Below are 19,965 nucleotides of genomic sequence, written 5' to 3'. Positions count from 1 at the left end.
AGTGCTATTTATTTCCTAGTCTGAGGCTAGTGGTTGTACCAAAACCACTGAATCACAATTAGAGACATTGCAGAGCAAGGTTGAGGTGCATGAAGAAGTTTGCACAATGCCTGTGGAACAACATGATTTCTGTAAGTCTCTTGCTTTTCTGGCTATCAGATAACTCTTTCAAATGGTATGCCATGGGAGAAGGTAAGCCATGTGGGTAGATAACATCTTCTGTTTGCCTTGATCACATTTCAATTTATTCAGCCTCTTTTAAAGTTCAGTTAATGTTTCAATACATGTTTTTCTTCTTATTTTAAGGAATATGGAACTAATCCTGTTATGTATTTGGGTTACCTGTGCTTGCTTGGTGTCATGTTATGGCTAGTATTATGTACATCATCTCCTTTTTTCTTCAGGGAGTCCAGCAACAAAGAAAATAATTCTCACCCTGAGTGGAGCTTTACTACCGTTCGGAAGAAGCCGGATGCAAAGAAGCTCCAGAATGGGACGGTAAGTACAGACAGGGGAGTTGTTCTTTCTAACTGCTGGTTCTGAAGCCTATTTAAGGAAAATAGTGATAAAACTTAGTAACTTCACTTTCCATTAGAACTGACTGGTATTTTTGCAGTTCAAGAGATAATGCATGTTAGTGATATTTCCTCTGCCGTGTCAGCCTCAAATGCAAAATATACTGCAGATGAACTGTAGATCCATTCATAGAGATGGGAATTTTAAAGACTCTTACTAGTGAGGAAAAACTGAACTGTTTTTCTGATGCTGTATGACATTGTTTGAGATGTGTCATCAGGCATCTATTTCAACATCTTGTAACATTTGTTGATGTACTGTGCCTTTGTGGGTTTTGTAATGTATTTTAAGCACTTTGTTAAATTTAACTCAACTTCCAAAATCACATGTGCTGTGTTAGAGGCAGTGTGTATGTTGTATGGGAATATGCTGATGTAATCCTTATTTGTTAACTTCTAGGATCAGGATCTTGTTAAAACCCTGAGTTGTTTAACTATGATAATCACACCTGTGTTTGCTGAGGTAAGTGTTGGTGTAAAAATCTTCTTTGAAAGTATTAGCCAAATGTCTAACAACTTTCCTGACTTTTATCTTTTTTGGTTTGCTCCTCAGCTCAAGCAGCAGGACACAAATAATGCTAACAGAAAGAAAGCAATTGAGGAACTTGAGAAAAGCATCAATGTGGCAGAAGCAACGTGTCCAGGGATCACAGATAAGATGGTGAAGAAACTTATGGAGAAATTTCAGAAGTAAGTAGTTCAGTGATAAGGGAAAGATCTGCTGTGTCCAGTGCTTTAAACCTTTAGCTTTGTAGTTATAGGTAACACTTCTGTTTGAGACTTAAACTAATAGTGACTATTTACTGTATCTGGTCTTGAAGTGCTGCAGCTTTACTGTAGTTGCTATATCTTGCTGCTTTAATTTAGCCTGCAGGTTTCTCTTAAGCATATTTACAGGCAGTAGGGGAGACAGAATCCTTTTCTTACCTCTTTTAGGAATGTTCTCTTGAGAATGTCCCTTCTGGTGGGTTTTTTCCTATGAACCATTGAGATGAAGGCACATACTAGTTTAGTGATGCAGAAGTATTTATGTGCTGTTTGCCTAACTGAAACAATATAATTAACAATTTTTTTTTACTTGCATTTTTTATCTGTAGATTTTCTGTTAATGACTCATCCTAAGAAACTTCACACAATTGACTGCTGTATCGTATGGACCCAGTGAAACCCACCAAAACTACTTCAGGCTTGGCAGTGCTTAGCTCATGAGCTCCTTGTGCCTTTTGGATCTTTGCAACATATTGATGGTGATTGAGGATTTGAAAGAACCTACTCAACTATTCTGTGGCAGTGCACATGGTTTTATATTTTCAGGAAATTATTTTGTAAAGAACAACTTTTAATATTGTAGTTTCACCCGTTTAATCTGATAAATGTTGAGGTGCAGTTTTGCTTTTAGAAATAACCATTACTTCAGTTAATAGAATGTTCAAGTACAGTATGTTTTGATGCTATTTTGTTCCTGTACGTGGAGTTGTACAGCTCTTTTATATTCATGAGTTAAACTTTTGTAAATCACTAACAAGCTTCAGAGAAAAATAGCTTTTTCACAAGCGTATTCAAAACATGTAGTGGCAAGGGTATTGCTGTAGCACCTGCTTCAACCAGCATGAAAAACAAACCTGCAAGAGTATCTCTTTTAATTCTGATTTGGTACAGTATTTTAGGCAGCTCTATGATTAAATATATTTGAGAGCAATATGTCAATAGTTTGCAGGTGATATGTAGCAACAGGTCTATCCTGATGTACAGTCTGTGTATTACCTTTTAGAACAGGTTTTGAAGTAGTAACTCAATCTTATATCATCATGGTAGGAAAATTTAGAGCAATACAGTTGAGGGGGTGGGGCTTTTGGCAATAATGGACAAAACCTGAAGTCCAATTTAACTTAATTTTTTTCCTCTGAGTATACATGCCTGGGTGGAAGGGAGCCAGAGAAGCCGAGCGTCACATGTTACATACCTCACACGCAGGTATCGGTGTAACACCAGCGTTCTGTTGTGGTGGTGTTGTTTCTCCTGTAATATATTTATACACATTTTTGTTCTGAGATACATTAAATACCATGCATCAACATAATTTGTTTATAATTCTCTGAAAGTGTATTTTAAATATGTATTTACCAGTTAATATGCAAATACCTGAGTTATAGATATTCTTTCACAAAAAGGTAGTACTGTGCAGTACGGAGTGATTTTTTTCATAAAAAGTAGGTAAGACTATAAAGTTGCTTTCAGTTATATATTTATGGTACTGCTAGATGGGTAATCTCTTCTGTTGTTTTGTTTTGATTTGGTTTTTTCCCTTTTTCAACCCAGTATGTATATTATGCTGAAGTTTTGAACTGGGGTTGTTTTTCAGTATTTAGCTGTGGAACTGTTGGTGTAAATTTATTTTTGATAAAGGCTGAGTGTGTTTATTTTATGGTTCAGACCTGCACATTTTGTTTTTGCACAAAAGTAATTTTAATAAATCTGAAATTTATCTGCCAAATATTGAAAAAGTAATGGTGTGCAAGTAAATACTGCATTTTTCCTCAAATGTTGCCATTACATCATTTTTATATAAAGGACACTCGTGAGAGATGGTGGTTAGATATGCCAAGGACAATTATTTTCAATGGTGCCTACACTGTAAAAAAATTACTTTTAACTCCTTGTTTTAATTTTAAAAAAAAGTTTCTGTTTAAAACTTTCATCTGCTATATAACTGAAATTCAATTAGAATTTATATCTGAGAAAAAAGCCTGGAAATAGTTTTTGAAAACAATAATGTTATGGATTAAATAAATATTTTTATAAATGTAAAAGCAGCAAAAGTTGTAAATACAGTTGATCTGAAGATTTACAAAATAACTGCATCACAGAAACAAATTGTAGTGCTCCTCTAGCTTCTGTAGTTGTTAGTCTTGTAAATCTGTTTATAGATGAGGCTCATTTCAATGTTTTTGGGGGTTTTAAATGGTTTAAAAATAAATATTTAAGTTCCGCAAACTTTCATGAGCTTGTTCTGTTGTGCATCATTTTTTTCTGGATTTCAACAGCTGTGCAGAGGTGTGGATGTGTCTGTCACAGACTTGTGTTCTGAGAAGGGTGTTCCCTGCGTGGGTGCTTTGCAAAGCTCTGGGTGTCCCACGCGGTCCTTGTGCAGAGGACACCTGCCAGCTGCTATGCCCCAGGGAATGGATGGAGCAGTCCTGGGGTTCTGTTTGGTTCCTTTTCTAGAGGGGAGACCCCAGGATGTGTGAGCTCAGACAGGTATGTCCAGCAGTGCCACCACGGCAGCAATGTCACAGCTCTGACTGCCTTTGGCCTCGGCATGGGGCTGTGAAGGGTCACAAAGGCCTGTGCCACAGCTCCCTCAACTTTGACCTCGGCACCCTCAACACAAATCTCACTTGAGGGAGCTCCATATAAATTTTTCAGAATTAAAAACATGTTTTTACTTCCATGTCACTTCCCTTAAGGTGTTCTTTTTCTGTGAGAGTCTGAGGGAAGAGCTGATGGGAATTCCTCCTGAGTTTCTAACTGGTGGCTCTACCCTGTTGACACGGGATCTTTAATCTGTGCAACTCCATTAATAATTCTGAGTAGGTGGGATTAGCAAATGACACAGGAAATTGGAACGTGACATGTTTGAGATACAACTGTTATTAGTTGCTGAACTATGGTGCCTTTTCTTTTCCTGTGGAATGAGTGGGATGTATACCTACCTCGTGGGACAGCATGGGAAAAACTCACCCACATGTGTGCAAAACAGACTCACTCTCATGGAGCACAGTCCATTCAAGAAGGTTTTTTTCACTGTGCTGCATATGCCTGAAGTCTCTGTGCCTCGTAAGTTTATAATTAGCTCCTAAGAAGGGATGTCTGTATTGCTGGTTCCAGAGAAGAGCTGTCTTTTACCCAGGTGTTAATTATTGATGAACTGTGTAACTTAATCAGCAGTATTCTGTTGCTGGCAGATACCTAATGGAAAGATAGATCAAAATATTAATACAGGATCCATCTTCTTGCTCGTTTGGTTTGCCAGGCTTCCTGCTGTAGATTGAGAAGAATTGTTGCTGAAGTAATCTTACCAAAGTAGTCTGAATTTCAGAATAGAGAAATGTGTTTGTTCTTGGGTAGATGAGTCCTTTATCAATGCAACCATTCTTTAAGCCCTTGGTCTCTGACCCCTCTATTCATTTCTGTGCAGTCAGTGTAGTGTCATCACACCTGCTGTTGCCTTGGAATGTCGACAGCTGAGTAGGAGAATGTGTAGGTTTTCATGTGTTTGCACAAAGTTTAGCAATTGTTAAAAGTCTGATTTTTATCACACTGTTTTATGACTTAACACTGGAATAAAATTATTTTCCTCTTTGAAAAGTTTTAGTGGTATGTATGTTGGCTTATTTCATAGCTTTATCTATTTTGTCTAAACCTTTATCTGTTTTATATAAACCAGTTACTTCTCTCTGAATGCACTGAGTAGCTTAATGTTTTCACACTGTGACACTGCTGTGCCTTCTCCCCTTCAATAATCCTTTGTGCAAGGACTATAACAGTTTACATTTTCCAGGTACTGCTGTTTGTCTTTTACCACCAGCAAACCAGATCTTTCCACATCCTCTCTCCATCCTTCTTTTTTCTTCCCTAGGGAAACACAGTCGCTTCAACAGGTGCTTATCTTGGGGGTGAATAGGGCTGAGGAGGGACCGAGGGGAAAGACTTGGTCAAGGGTTGTTTCCGTTGTTCCTTGACAAGTAAGCCACTGCTTACTGGGATTGTTCCTTAATTTTAGTCAGTCCCAAGAAAGTGGCTTACACAATGAATTCAGCTCGGAGGTCAATTTGTGTCTCTTACTGACAAGCTGCTTTGTGCTCTGCTATTGTTGACCATGTGTAGGAGGTGCTGAGGCACAGTGCTCATGCTGTGCCCCAGTGCTCCCTAGTCCATGGAAAAACCGAAAAATAGTTCCCAAGTCCTTGTTTCTTCCTCTCGATGCTGTTTTCCCAGCATAGTCTTGAAGACCAGACCTGGCAGTTCCTGAAGATTTGGGCAGGGTGTTTGTACAATTTCTCATGGTGGGAAGATGTCTGCTCTGGGACATGCTCAAGGTAAAGCTGACCTGGGCCAGCCCTCACCTGTGTATCCACATGCTTTGAGGAGCTAACAGGGATTGTGGGATAGATCCCAGGGCTGTGTGCAGCCTGTGTTTGAAATACTGCTGGTTTTTTAACCCTCTACCAAATTGTGCCCACAGACTGCCATTCTTAAATGTTGTAATGAATGGTGATTCAAAGCTCTTTCCAAGGTACAGAGCTTTGGGAATGGGGAAGAAACAACCCTCTAGCCAGAAAGATTATCCCTTTTTTCAATAGAACATCTGCCAGAGCAGCATGAGGGATCACTGCAGGTCATAGCTTCAGCACAGGGTAACTAGGAGAAAAACCTTAAAATGTACTCACTTGTTGGGCTAATGCATTTCTTTGGGCAACCAACCAAGAATGTGGCCGTTTCCAGCAGCGTTCAGGGATCTCCACAAGTCTCCCCAGTTGCTGGGACAGCACAGGCACAGAGGGAGCTAGGAAGCAGAGCAAGAGAGGGAAACCAGCGCCTTGGAGCACTGAGGGCTGCCCAGGAACTGGGGAGCGCAGGGCAAGGTGTGCTGTGGGTGTGCCTGCAGGACTGGGGAGTGCAGATTTCACAGGGCAGAATGAGGAACTGAAAACTCCTGTGTGAACAACTGTTTTTTATTGTCCACCTTCTAAAACAAAGGACAGCAGAGTGCGCAGGACCCATAAGCCCGCTTCTTTTTGCATTTTAATCTATTTTTTTTGTCCCAGCTTCCTTGTTTCTGAAATCTTTCTAGCAGGGCTGCAGTGGTTTCTCCACCGTGGATTTTCTTGGCTGTCCCGCTGCTTACAGTCATGTCCTACAAAGACTTACAGGGTTGTTCTTAAAGAAAATTATCAAGATCCTCCCATAAAATCTTAGGGAGGTGTCATCATTCTCAAAATTTCTCAGTAGATTTAATGTAGGTTTAGGGTAATAGTAAGTTTTTGTAATAAAAGTATTTCCAAGAAGGTGCCTGTTCCTTTCCTACCTGCTCCTGATATCTTTATCCTGATATCTTTCTCCTGCTGCTTAACTGAGGACTGATTTGGGGCAGTAAAGGACCCCAAAAAACCCCCTTATGCATCTCTCTCCCTCAAATTTAAGCAGAGCACTGGGGTACTGGGGCTGTCACAGTGCTGCCAGGAGCTGATGGCTGATGGGCTTAAGCAAAGCACAGCTCTACAGTATGAACCCACTTCTCAGTGCTCACCATGGGGTGCTTCTAAAAGCTTGACAAGTGCTGCTCAGATGTTTGTGGGGAGGATAATCCATTAAACTGTCCAGGGAGAAGACAGCCACACAGCCTTGTCTTTGAGTACCAGGTGCCCCCTGCAGCACTGGAGGGAGGTGAGGCAAGTGGAGGAGATGGGCTCTGTGCTGGGGTTTTTTCCCTGTCCACATGGCATCAGCTCTAGGAGCAGCCTCTCATGAACATCCTGCTCCTCTCCAAAAAGGCCTGAAACACCCTCCCTCCAGTGTGCTTCCCTGGAGCTGGGAAAAGCAGCAGCTGAAACTATTCTGTGAGAAGTCTCTTTTTCTCCCTCCCCCTCAAAGAAGACTCCAGCAGCTGAGCTCCAAGCATCATCTTGGGCAGGACATAAGGGCTTAGCAGGGCTTTAGGCAATCCCTGGCCTCTGTGGCTGAAGCAAGACTCCCCCTCTCAAAGTGTGGTGGCAGAGGCAAACCACCTTCCAAGTGTGGTACAGGGGTTGAATACTTCTGAACACACCCTGATGTCCATTAACACATCCTCTATAGCTAAGAGCACTCACACAACACAATCCCATCAATGTTTCATAAGCTGTAAGCAGACCCACAAACAGTGTCACCATTCTTTGACCCTGGGTCAGCACCAGCCACCTTTGCTCCTTCTGTCTGGTGTCAGGCATCTAGGTGAAATACTTGGAGGCCCCTCTGGAAACCCTCTCTTCAGCAGTGCTGGTGGCAAAGGACACCTCCTCATCCTCCTCATCCAGTTGGAGACTGCCCGAGGAGAGCCGCACGCGGGCCATGGGTGAGCGCAGCACGCGGCCATACAGGGAGCAGTAGTCAGTGGCCAGCAGGTCCGAGTCAGAGTCACTGGACTCAGTGCTGCTGCCCAGGTAGCGCTCAGTGGAGTGCCGTGGCCGTGGAGCCAGCCCTTGCTGGGCTGGGACATGCCAATAAACACCCCCTTTCCGGCTGCTCAGTGCGGGGCACGGCCCCAGGGGCCTGAACTCGGAGCCATAGGTGAAGCAGATGGTTTTCATGTCTGACTGGCTCCAAGACCGCTTGGGAGGCTGCTCCTGAAGGCTGTAATCGAAGGAGTGAGCCAGTGACCTGTTCTTCCCCATCATGCTTGTGCCCATAGCTGTGCCTATAGCCTCACAATGGAACTGCCCAGCCTGGGTCTCACCTGGGCTCTGTCGAGGGGGTTTTGCTGCTACGGGGTTGCCTGCACCAGCCTGTCCTGCTGTGTCCTCACCAGAAGCTGGTACAGGGCATGGAGACTGCAGGGCCCTGTCCAGATAAAAGAGCACTGGCGGGGCCGGGGCCACCATGGGTAGGGGACAGGGTGTATCCATGTACACCAGTGGCCGGGTGCTCACCTCCCGCATGTTGCCCACAGAGGTGCTTTTACTGTTCCCAGTGAACTGGTGGTGGGGCCGAAAGGATGTCAAGGGATTCCTGGCTCCGAAGAAGTCGATGGGCTCCCATGCCCGCTCCATCTCCAGCTCAGCGTAGAGCAGGGGGAAAGCAGACGAGCTTTTGGAGTGGGGCAGGAAAGTGGGGGATGCTTCAGTCTTGGAGTGCTCCAGCTCAGTGGCAAACCTCACCTCCATGGTGGAGCTCCGACGCTGGCTGTCCAGGGTGGGCTCAGAGGCATGCACTCCATTGGCGTGGTACGAGCCCCGGCTGCCATAGGCCAGGCGCAGCTCCTCCACCTGGGCGGGGCACAGAGGGGTGGGTGTCAGATGGGTGCCCAGAGCAGGATGGGAAGAGAGCACCCAGAGCTGAGGGTCTGGCTTGGCCTGCAGCTGAGCTCCTCCAGCTGGGGCAGCAATGCCAAGACCTTAGCACGGAAATATTGTTGATGCCATGGAGACTTACCTGCTTTGATACATCTGTCAGAAGGTCTGGGGAGGAGCGGCACTGCCTCTCATCGTAGCGGGATGTGCAGTGCTTCCTGCAGTACAAGAGCATGGGTGGATGTATGGCCAGGAGGGTCCTTCCCCTCTTCCCAGTCCCCTCAGGCACTGCCCCCACTCCATGCCCCCAGTACCTCTCAAAGGGCAGGCTCTTTATCTTAGCCTTCCTCCCGTGCTCCAGCAGCTGCCGCTGAGTCCTCCCACTGCAGCATGGAGGGAGAAATGTGAGCAGCACTATCAGCCCCAGCCCTGGGTAGGCCTTGTGCCCCACATGAGGGGATGCAGCAGGACTGAGGCAGGGGTGTCTCCAGGAGAAGTAGCTGTTATCACCCCCTCGGATTCAGCCAGGGCTAACATAAAGGGGAGGCTCAGAGACATCCCCAGACCCTTCCTGGCTCCAGCAATTCGGTTTTCCCCTGGGAATTTACCTGTAGCGGAAGCTGGAGCCTTTGCTGCACAGAAGGGCTTTGGGCTTTGACTTGGGCTCTTCAGAGAGCCTGAAGAAGGCATGGTACTCCACACATGTCTTCCAGAAGGCCTTGCAGGTGTCCCGGCTCGCCATAGTGAACTCCAGTGTGTCCTTGCACAGCGCCTGTGTGCCAGAGACAGGACAGCCGGTGTCAGGGGCACGGGACAAGCTCTGCCATTTGCCCTCCTGAACCCCTAAAGGGTCATGTGGGCTGTCAGTGGCTCCAGGCAGTGCACTGTCACATCGCTGGGGACACAGGACTAGCACATGTCACACTCAAGGAGAAGGAGCATCACCCATGAGCAGCAGGAATGGATTTTATGCAAAATTTGGGACTTTGTGTGGCTGACCTTCCATCCACAGCTGTCTGCTCCTGAGCCCAGCAGCTGCCTGTGGCGTGGTACTTACAGAGATGTTTGCATGGAGCTTGATCAGAAAATGCTTCCTCTTGAAACTCAGTTTGCGAATTTTGGACCAGTTGAAGGTGTTGATCTTTGTATTGCCCTGCAAGAACAAACACAGCAGTTATAGCTGGATGGAGCAACCTATAAATACAGAAATGCAGTGGGCCAAGGCCTGAGCTCACAGGACACTGCATGAGACTCCAATGCAGCTCTTGGACCTGCTGGGGTCTGGGGAAAGGGTGTTGGGATTTGGTGTTGACCACCTCATCAGCTGGCTCTACAAGTAGAAATTGAGGTTCAGGGCTTAACTCTGCCTGCTGAAGCTCTTTGCAAAACTCCAGGATGCTAAGACAAACCTCAGAGAGGTCAAGGCAGGGAGTCCTATCTGTGCCAGCTCAAATGTCATGGCAGAATCACCCCTCCAAAGAAATAAGATTCTCCCCTCCCTTGCTGGGAAGTGTAGCAGTGCTCAGCTCACCCCCACACCTTTAGACCTGCTTTAAGCAGGCTGCAAGCACACTTTATCCTGTTACCATTTTGCAATAAGTTAGATGCAGCTACAAAACACTGTCATGGGAGAACCGGGATAAATTGTGTTACTCCACTCTGTGGCACCAGGACTCTCTCAGCTTTCTGGGAGAGCCCAGATTTTAATGGACTCACAAATGCTCTAAGCATGCGTGAGGGGCATTTATGGCTCTGAAAAAATAACCGGGTCTGGCAGCACTAATTACAAACAGCAGACCCACAGCTAGGTTTTATGTTTGGTTTATTTTTCTTTTTGCTGTGACAAGATGTTCCCAGGTTGAAATCAGCTGGTGTAGGAGCAGAGCACTGCCTCGTGCTGGCTATGAGGAAGTCTGTATTTACTGTGCAGTTCGGCTGTGATTACAGCGTGACGTAATGGCACAGACGTGGGAGGCTATTTTTGCTGGAAGATTCCACGGTGAACACATGTGACAGAGCCATGGAACATGTGCTCACACGGCCACCACTCTCATGGGACAAGGGCCAGCAGAGCTGGGGAAGGTTCAGTGACACACAGTGGGTGCTGGGGGACAGTGGGGCTGAGCCCCACAGCCACATCCCAGAGCATCAACTTCACCCCCGAGGTCTGTGGAACACATGCCCTCTTGTAGGATTTGAGAGAGTCTGGAACACTCTAAGCGGAGAAGGGTCACCTCCAGCTGGAGAGGCCACCCCGCCTGGGTGCTGGCAGCCACCCCTGAACCCCGGGGTCACCTGCAACACCAGCACTCCCATGTGTGTCACAGCCAGGTTGATCTGTGTCCCCTCGCCGTCACTGGCGGGGTGCGGGCGGATTCCGTACATCTCCAGCTTCCTGGCCACGTCCAGCAGCTGAATGTCCGACTCGGCAGGCGTCTTCCCTCTGGAGACATGAACGCACAGGAAGCAACATGAGTGAGAAGGCAGATGCTGAAATGGGCTGAAAAAAATGCCATTTTGTATGTGCTGGCATCACACCCACCCCACTGCCCGCCTTGCCTGCTGATGGGAACATCCTGTCAGCAGACTCCATCAGGGGATTTGTGTGAATGGCAGTGGTATAGAGCAGCCCTTACCTGTGTCTCCGGTGGTAGTGCATGATCTTGTTGTCTAGGTACTCCTGGTTGGGCAGGTACCTGTGTGTGGCCAGGTGCTGCTGGTCTGTCTCCTCATGGAAGTCACCCACCTCGGCTTTGGGGACACAGGGAGAGCATGGATTAGACTGTGAGGGGTCAGTGCAGTGGGAACCCCTGGCTACACAGCCAAAGCCTGTCCCCAGGGAAGGGGCACTGTCCCTGCAGGCACTTGCTTGCCCTTACACTGCAACAGGTGGGAGATGATCAGCGCCGTGCTCTTGTCACTACAGGGCAGCCGCCCCTGTGCCAGGTCCTTCTTGATCTGGAGGGTGAAGAGGTACCTGTAGAGAGGGACAGGAGCATGCCCTGGGGGGAACTGGGTGCTGGGCTGAACCACGAGGGCCATGCCTGTTCCCATGTCTCAACCCATGGGATACGCGTCCACAGGGTCACAGGAGGAGCATGCAGCCCCTGCAGAAGGCTGCAGCTGGGCACCACCATGACCAGTACATCCCTGTACATTGAAATGTTCATTAGTAGATTTCAGAATTAACATTCCTTTCTGTTTTGGAGGGCATTTGCCTCTCTTTGGGCTGACGTTCTGCAGAAGCACTGTCTTGGTTTTATTCTTAGTCCCTGTTTGCAATGCTTTCTCTAAAATTGTAAGAGCTAACAATGTAATTTTTAAAAATAAAACTGAAGTTGTTCTTTCAGAACACAGGTTGAGGCAGGAGCTGGACTGAGCAGTCAGACTCTGTGCCCAACTGCTAAAGCATTTGGCAGTAAACAAATTGCAGCCTCATAAGACAGCTGATCTTTCAAGTGGACTGTGTTTAAAAACAGAGGATCAAGAAAAGATATCCTCTGGTTTTGTTCTGTAAACAGTATACTTAGGATACTTAGGATAATCACTGCTCACAGACAGGCTGCGGTGGATAAAGAATTAACACACTGCAAAAACACAGAACTGTGTGGTAAGAAAGTAATAAAACAAGTGCTGTACCTGGTCAGTTCTTCTCTCAGGTGGCCAGGGTCCACTGGGAAAAATTTCACCATAAATTTGAAAAGAACCTCCTTAGGATCTTAAAACACAACATCTTCATAAGTTTTCTTTTACATGTCTATTGAGAACATTTACAACTCTCTTTACACATGCTGCCTCCTTACAGAGTAAATTAATCTGGACCCTTACAAACTTACAGACTGCCCCCCATCCCCAAAACCAGCCTGCCCAGGCCCCCAGTATTACCAGTGGACGAAAATAGGGATTTCTATATCTAAAGAGTACTAAAGAGAAAATGCCCCAGCAATTCTTTAAATTGCAAAAATGCCTGTTGGGAGGGGGTTTCCATGAAATGGTGCCAGGGAGCATGGCCAGAGCCTTGGTGTAATTGCCATCACTGAGGCTGTGTGTTAAACTCAGCCCTCCAAACACTTGAGGTGCAACAGCTCCCATAGGAGGCTGCTTGGGCAAAGGTTTTTTGTGGGATGAGTGAGAAAAAGCAGCCAAGCCCAAGGCAAAGTGCGTGGAGGGAGGGAGGCAATTATGCAAGCACTGACTGCCACAAAACACCCAGAAGGCACATGGTAAAGGAAATAGGTGCCTGAAATAATTCCAATTGTGGTGCACCCAGAAAGAGAAGGCTCCTTATCAGGCTTTCCTCTTTCAGGGAAATTCATGCAAACACTGTTCTGCAGCCTCCCCATGGCAAAGACTGGGTTCATGGCCTCAAGCTCTCAGTCACCTCCCAGCCATTGTGTACTTGGGGAAAATATTACAGGGATGGAAAGAGGCCTGTGCTGAAAGGGGCACTATGTTAACACTGGTCAAGGCCATGGTAGAGGAGGTCAGGAATTCAGGTCAGGCTCTGCAGCATCTCTGTGGGGCTGGGGAGGAGTGGCAGAGCCTGCAGGGCACAGGGGGGACCCTGCCTTATGCAGGTGCCTGGGCTGCTCTGAGCTGCAAAGGGAAAAGGAGGGCATGCAGGAGCAGCGCCTGTCACACTGCCAGCATGGCCATGCAGGCACTCAGCCACCCCTGCTCCTCTGCCAAGCTGTCAGGTTATGAACAGCTCCAGCCTAAAAGGGTGCAGATACCAGATTGCAAAGGCAGTGGTATTTCCATGGGATTTTGTATGGACTGAGGTGTCCTTGCAAACAGTCCTGCCCAGCCTCACCCTCTAAAATGAGCTCAGGTAAGTGCTGGAAGCTAGAGATCCTGTCCCCAAGCAACAACATTGCATGAATGTGTCTGTGCTAGACTGTCACTGGTAGTGATTTAGAAGAATTCTATTCTTGAAATACTTACTTTTGACTTGCTTTGTTATGGGTTTTAGTGGTTCCAACCAGACCTGAAATGAAGCAGTGAAGAGCTGGGTGAATAAACAGCACAACCGATGGGGAATAAAAGTCGCAGCACCATGGTGGAATGCAAAATGAAACTGTTGGCCAGCTTGGCTGCTGTGACAAGTGTCCTGCTGGGCAGCCACACAGGGATGGCTATGGATAGACCCCATGAGCTGTAGATATCACTGGGGCTTGTGATGCCCCTCCTAACTCCCATCTTCAAGGTTTTTCTGCCATCATACCAAAACTTTCTATTTAAGTTCTCCATTTGGAATTTCAGGGAGGTGCTAACAATCCCCCAGCCATGCAGGCGATGGCTGCTCCGGGGCCCTGCACTGCTGGCTGCACTCACCTGGTTCCCAGCCTGGCTGTGAAACTCCAGCCCGAAGTACTCCCTCTCTGCAAGGTTGAGGTGGCTGCAGGTGAGGTTGAAGAGCGCTTTCCCACAGGATTTTTGCTGGCAAACAAACACAGCACAGAAGCAACAGGTTAGGCAATGCTGATAGCAGCCATGATGGGATTTCAGAGAGACAGGGAGAAGCTTCAGCTCCCTGCCTTCAAACCCCTTTCCTGACCATGTAGCAGCAATACCTTACTCAATAAATGCTGTTGTCTTCAGCATGTACAATAGGACAACTGCATGCTGTGTTCCCTGCTTTTGGAAATCAGATTCCTTCCCATCACTTCTCTCCCTTATTAACGTAAACCAGAAAGGAAAGCAAGAGAAAAGAAACCTTGTTTTGACTCACTGTTTGCAACTATCACTGTCTGGGCAGTTCTGTCCCTGGCAAACCAGTGAGTGATCCCCAGGACCAGCACCTGCCTGAACCAGGGACAGCCGTGGCAAACGTGCTTAATTAAGAGCCAACAGGAGCAGACCTCAAACATGTGCAGTGAGTCCGTGTGCCCCAACAACCGGGGATGAGCTACTATTATGGTTAATGGTGATTAACAGCAACAGGACCAGAAATCCTGTGCCATGGGCTCTGAGTCATCCGTGAGTTTTAGCAATATGAATTAAGTGGCACTACATGCTGATAAGGGAGGCCAGGATGTAGTTATTCCCAGTAAACAGAAGCACTTGGAGGGTGTTTTCTTGACTTGTTGCCGTGCTGTATGACACAGCTGGAGAACAAACCAGGAGACCCCTGACTCTGGAAAATGCTCCAGACAGCACCAAAAATTAAGATGGCAGTGACCCACCCCATCAAAACCCTGATATGCCTTCATCAGTTTGTCAAAAGCAGACCAAAAAGAAGTATGGGTTATTGCAAAAGCAAGCTGAAGCAGAGAGGCCAGGTTAGACAGCTGCTAAATTATGGCATTTTGGGTGATGGAGGGGAAGAGAGGCTGCAGCTCCCTGTGGCAGTGGCTGTTCCCAGCAAGGACTGGAGGGACCTGGCTTCTGGTGGTGATGTGCACTAATAACCACCTTTCAGGGCTTCTTCTGGCATGAAATTGCAGTCTCTGTGCTGAAAGGCTGCAGAAAGGTGATAGCGTAATAACAGTACTCGTTCTGCAGCACTCCTGGTTCTCCTCAAAATTACTGGATCACAAGGGTAATTAAAACAACTATAAATGTTTATTTCCAAGCTAGCATTTTCTAGCATGAAAGGCCTTGGCCTTTGTCAGGCAGCCAGGAAGGACAAGCACTACTGGGTTTTTACCTACCATATGTCTGCTGGGAGCAACCCACTCTGCTCCAAGCCCACCACTACCCAGGGCAAGCACCATGGGACAGGAACAGTCCCAAACCCAGGAAAACCTGCTCACTGGGAGACACAGCCCTGCTGCTGCAGGGGCTGCTTTAGAAGCAGCCTTTCTCTTGTAGAGGGTTGCTTGCAGGTGTCCTGTCCCGGATTTTGGGGTGCTGAGGCCAGTGCTGCCTCAAGCACTGGGGTACAGTGATGCTCAGCAGCATCAGCCGTGCATTGCACCAAGTGAGAGAGGTGGGTGCTGTGCTGGAGGAGCACAGTGCAAGGCAGAAGCATGACGTGTGGAGCTGTTCGTCCCATGTCCAAGCCTACATGTGCCTCAGAGAATGATGCAGGACCAGGTGAGCAACCACAGGCAGAAACCTCAGAGTAGAAGGTGAAAATGAGAGGCTGCACCGGCTCCTCCTCTCCTCGGTGAAAGCATCTGGGACTGTGAGCAGAATCAGAAAGCCAGAGGCACTTCCAGAGGTAGATAGCGACATGGGACACACACACGACCCTGTGCCCAGAGGGACTCTGGCAGCACCTGCAGTCCAACGGCAAAGCCCCTATCTGTAGCGTTCCCCATAGGACAGGCTGCTACACCCAGGTCTGTAGTTTAAGAGTGAGCAACAGCTCGTGGGATTTGGTGTGATCTTTTCCCACCACCCTGGGAGATGCCTGCCCTAACAGGTGTGCTGCAGCCAGCACATGGTGTCACGCACCAAAAGCCCTAAGGCTCCCTGTGCCCTCGCTCCTCTGCTACCAGCCCCACACACCTCCTTGTCAAGGAATTTCCAGCTTTACAAGGGACACATGACCACAGGAGACTCTGTCCTTCACTCAGCCTCAGCAACTGGTTTTTCTGGGCTTGTTTGGTTTGCCTAGCAGCATCCCAGGCTCAGCCATGGGGTGCTCAGCAGGGAGGACACAGTGGGGACGTTCAGAGATCTGCCAAGCCCCTTCCTTCCCCTGCCCTGGGGGCTCAGACCTGTCATCCTGGGAACCAACTCCAGTGCTCAGCTGAAAGAAATCCTGGAAACTCAGCAGTCCCAACTGTCAGCAAGGATGCAGATGAAGGCAGAAGCCTTCCTGGGTCAGCATCCAGCACCAGGAGAGGAACTTGTTCTCATGCAAAGCAGCCTGGAAATGAGACCTTGTTGCACATGCCAGCAGCTGTGACACCCATGTGAGGCAGGTAGAGATGTTTACACTGAGCATGAGGTGCAGGGGGAATCAGGCCTGCTGTGTTTTCTCTCTTTTGTCCTTTTCCCTCTCATTATACTGAAGTACTCCACATTCAAAAGAGCTTTCTAAAGTCAGAAGGGGTTTAGGAAGAGTTGCTTAAAATATCTGCTCAAAACTTAGCCCAAAGCAGTCCTTTTGTACTGGAGAAGTCGCTAATTCAGCTATTCATTTGTTGTACCCACACAGCAGCAAATGCATGAAATGCCTAAAAGGGGTTTCCAATACCATTGCATGCTAAAAAAGGAAATGACCAGGAGTTCCTCTAATGGAAGCGATTTGCTGCACTAACATGTTGTGCAGAGCTATAGTGCTGTGTTTCAAGCAAATAAGAAAACAGAGATGGAAAAAAATGCAGCAACATTGTACCAGCAGCATCTTTTAAATTGTGTCTCACTATGACCTGATCTAATCAATGGGGGGAGGAGGGGAAGGCATTTTAAATTGACTAGTCTCATTTTTAAGCTGTCTCCTGGACTAGGATAGATTAATTAAACTAAATCAAACAATTTCCATACTGTATCAAGGGATGGAATTGCTTTATAATCCACTTTTTTGCAAAATACTATCACAAAGAAATGGAGCTGTACATCCAAGAGAGCAGTTTTCAGGCTGTGCTATAAACCAGAGAACAAGGACCATATCAGAAAAGCAACAAAACTTGACAAAAAGCCTGTTTTGTATTAAACACTCTGGTCCCACAGGAGATGCAGGTAAGTACTAGAATAAATCTACTTGAATTAGCTAATTCAATTAGCTACTGTGATTATCAAACCCTAACCAACAGTAAATGTCCAATCACACTTGTAAAAAGATGCTTCCAACACACAGTCAAGACATATCTGCTTTTAGTTATATCTATACACATATGCATAAATCTAACACCATAGGTATTAATACCTAACATTCTAAACCCAGTTCAGAGCTACCATTTGTTAAATGTGAATTATTATTCACAGTGTGTTGTAGGACACTGCCATGCAGAAAATAAGATACAGCTGAGGATTTTTCCTCAGCTATTCACAAAACCACACAGTTTTCTTTTTCAACTGAATGCCCAGGAAGAGATGTGTGCAGATGTTTCTTGCCAGGGATAGCTTGGACAAATATGCTATTTTTATTCTGTTCCCAGACTTTACTTTCTTGCTGAATGTTTACCCTGGCAACCAGACAAATGAGAGAACTCAACACTTGTCAAGACCATCACTTCATATTAACTGATTTACTAAAGATGACACCAGATAAGTAAAAGCCATTCCTCCTTCTTCATAAATAATTCCAATAACAGAGGAGCGTAGGAGTGTGTTGATACCAAAAAACCACTTACCAATTAGTACTATAACCTTTCATTTTGAATTTGAGATTGGTTTTCTCGTTTGTTTGCTGGTGTTTTTTTAAAGCTGAAAACCAGAAGCTATAAGAGACCATGCAATTATTGAGAGCAGCAATGACTTATTAATTAACACCAAAAAACCAGTAAGAATATGATACCCACTTACATCAACTACAAAGATCTTCTGTGAATCATCCAGGAACTGAACTTTCAGGTGCAGCATCCTCGAGCATGCAGCTGGGTGTGTGGCAGGGACGGCAGTTCTAGCGGTGTGCGCCAGGAGCTGGGAAGGAAGCCCTGACTGCTCTTGCACACATAATTCCCTCTCAGCTGGATGGAGAAGGCTGCAGTCACAGATGTGGAGCAGATGCTGGAGCAGACAAGCTGACTGCCTAAAAACTAATTCAAAAATACCGCAACAAACCAATACCTACCTTGGTTTAAATGTCACCACTGCAATAAAGGATGTTTTCTGCCTGTGAATTATGGGTGTACTAATTAGGGGGAAGATTGGCAGTAATGGGGCTGAGATAAACACTGGGCTGGGATAAACAGCTGGTAGTGAGCAATGCAAGGGCAAAGCAACCCATGCTTGGTACCACAGGGTTAGGGGAGAAGAGCTGAGCATCTCTCCTGCCAAAGTCACCCAGCAGTGAGTGTCACCTTTGCTCTGCTCTAGTTAAGGCGCACTGGGAGAGCAGCTGGCTGGCAGCTGTCCTGGCTCCATGGGGTGGGCAGATCGTGTCCTGTCCACTGAGTGATGTGTCAGTGGGCTGATGTACTTCACCAGAGAGTGGAAAATATTTCCAACTGGACTCAAAACCAGTTGTGAGTCCTTCCTGGAGAGGCAGAGGATAACCTGCTCCTAATTCCCAGCTCACATCCTGGTTGAGCAGCTTAGTGAAGTCTCATAAGCCTTTGAGACAACCTGGTTCCCAATTCAAATCTGAAAAGCCCATGTCCCCACTCATCAGCTCGTCCTCGGGGTGCCAGAGCCAGCCACCCACCCTCAGACCCCCAGGCTCAGCCCAGGCTGCTGTGGGCAGCCTCGCTTCATGTGGTGGTGAGAACATTTGTGCTGCTTCTCTGCCCCAGGTGCTGCAGGGCCACGATGAGCTGTCTGACCCCCCTGGCTCCTCTCACCCATCAGAGACCCCCTCACTGAGCTTCTGGGTGAAAGCAGCCTTTGGGCAGCAGCCCCCATTTTCAGAAAGAAATGCACTGAGCCGTGCCAAAGGCAGGCACTGGACTGTCATAGGGGATCATTATTGTTGCTGCTGGAAAAAGTCACAACCACACATGATCCTGTGGGACCCAGAGTGATAGAAACACAGCTTGGCAAATCAAAAAAGCTGCATTTAGAGCTCCCTTGCCTGCTTCTGCTGAAACTTCCACTGTAAGTCACTCCAGACCATTCGCCATGGCCTCTCTTACACTTCCCTAATATTCCTGGGGTTGTCAGGACAGACACTGTCAGGGCAACATAATACCTTGTCATCTCCGGTGCAGAGAAAACAAACATAGAGGTTTTATCCACAGAAAAAATGTATAAGTCTTCTGCTAACCAGGACAAAAAGGAGCCTGAAAGTCAAAGCCAACCTGCTGTTCCCTGCAAAGCTGCTCCACAAAGCAGATGAGTCCATCAAGCTCCACTGCCAGGATGGGATGGCTATGGCCCACATGCCAGCACCATGTCAAGGACCAAATTTCCAGCGCTGCACGTGGCCCTGGGGTCTGAGCTCTTTGTGTCAGGAGAAGGGCAGCATCACATACAAACCATCCGGGGGGCTGTGAGTGTACTTTCCCTCTGCAGTTTAAAATGTTTGTGCTGTCAAACATTGACAGGCACCAAGGAGAAGAGCAGCTCTCCTGAGTGGCTCTCACATCACAGGCACAGCTCCGCACTGGGAGCACAGCAGGGACACTGGACTGGCAGAAGGGATGTATGGGGGTGCAATAGAGGACCCCCCAAAGCCCAGAAGAAGCCAAGTCTCTCTGCTACAGGCTTTCCTGGCATGCCAGGGGTGCTGACCCTGGATTCCACAGATGCTGTTAGAAGCTGGGCACTGGCCAGTCAGGTTGTGGGTG

General features: G+C 47.2%; 2 protein-coding genes and 1 long non-coding RNA gene across 6 annotated transcripts in view; 1 reads left to right on the top strand and 2 right to left on the bottom strand.

Annotated features, from left to right (window-relative positions):
• Positions 1-3,575, top strand: part of STK26 (serine/threonine kinase 26) — a 37,149-nt gene extending 33,574 nt beyond the window's left edge. The window contains exons 9-12 of the mRNA XM_048318418.1: positions 405-498; positions 976-1,038; positions 1,129-1,265; positions 1,673-3,575. Coding sequence (XP_048174375.1) covers positions 405-498; positions 976-1,038; positions 1,129-1,265; positions 1,673-1,697 — 319 coding nt within the window. The 3' untranslated portion in view covers positions 1,698-3,575. The remainder of the gene's footprint in view (positions 1-404; positions 499-975; positions 1,039-1,128; positions 1,266-1,672) is intronic.
• On the bottom strand, positions 3,242-5,086 carry LOC125333002. The gene is made up of 2 exons (XR_007206712.1): positions 4,655-5,086; positions 3,242-4,544 (listed from the first exon to the last, which is right to left on the bottom strand). It is a non-coding gene; the product is annotated as an uncharacterized LOC125333002 (long non-coding RNA).
• A 1,210-nt stretch (positions 5,087-6,296) lies between these two features.
• FRMD7 (FERM domain containing 7) lies at positions 6,297-18,730 on the bottom strand. 4 transcript variants are annotated; one of them, XM_048319347.1, is made up of 13 exons: positions 18,044-18,730; positions 13,958-14,062; positions 13,568-13,610; positions 12,263-12,341; positions 11,503-11,600; positions 11,260-11,374; positions 10,919-11,066; positions 9,681-9,776; positions 9,232-9,395; positions 8,938-9,006; positions 8,766-8,841; positions 8,071-8,599; positions 7,839-7,967 (listed from the first exon to the last, which is right to left on the bottom strand). In XM_048319347.1, the coding sequence occupies exons 1-13, from the start codon at positions 18,098-18,100 to the stop codon at positions 7,921-7,923; spliced, it is 1,626 nt and encodes a 541-aa protein (XP_048175304.1). In that variant the 5' UTR covers positions 18,101-18,730; the 3' UTR covers positions 7,839-7,920. The 4 variants fall into 4 exon arrangements, with proteins under 4 accessions (XP_048175301.1, XP_048175302.1, XP_048175303.1 ...); XM_048319344.1 differs by having other exon boundaries at positions 6,297-8,599; XM_048319345.1 differs by having other exon boundaries at positions 6,297-8,599; positions 12,263-12,296.
• Between the last annotated feature and the right edge of the window lie 1,235 nt (positions 18,731-19,965).

Source organism: Corvus hawaiiensis, chromosome 14 (assembly GCF_020740725.1).
Source record: "Corvus hawaiiensis isolate bCorHaw1 chromosome 14, bCorHaw1.pri.cur, whole genome shotgun sequence".
Taxonomy (NCBI): domain Eukaryota; kingdom Metazoa; phylum Chordata; class Aves; order Passeriformes; family Corvidae; genus Corvus; species Corvus hawaiiensis.
Note: the sequence above shows the minus strand (reverse complement) of the source record. Positions and strands in the feature narration are given on the sequence as shown.

Excerpts from the sequence above, each read along its gene's own strand:
- FRMD7 (XM_048319344.1), bottom strand. The coding sequence starts at position 18,100 with ATGCTGCACCTGAAAGTTCAGTTCCTGGATGATTCACAGAAGATCTTT. Across the intron at positions 13,611-13,957 it reads ACAGCCAGGCTGGGAACCAG|GTCTGGTTGGAACCACTAAA; the intron begins GTGAGTGCAGCC and ends GCTTCATTTCAG. Across the intron at positions 12,342-13,567 it reads CATAACAAAGCAAGTCAAAA|ATCCTAAGGAGGTTCTTTTC; the intron begins GTAAGTATTTCA and ends TTGTGTTTTAAG.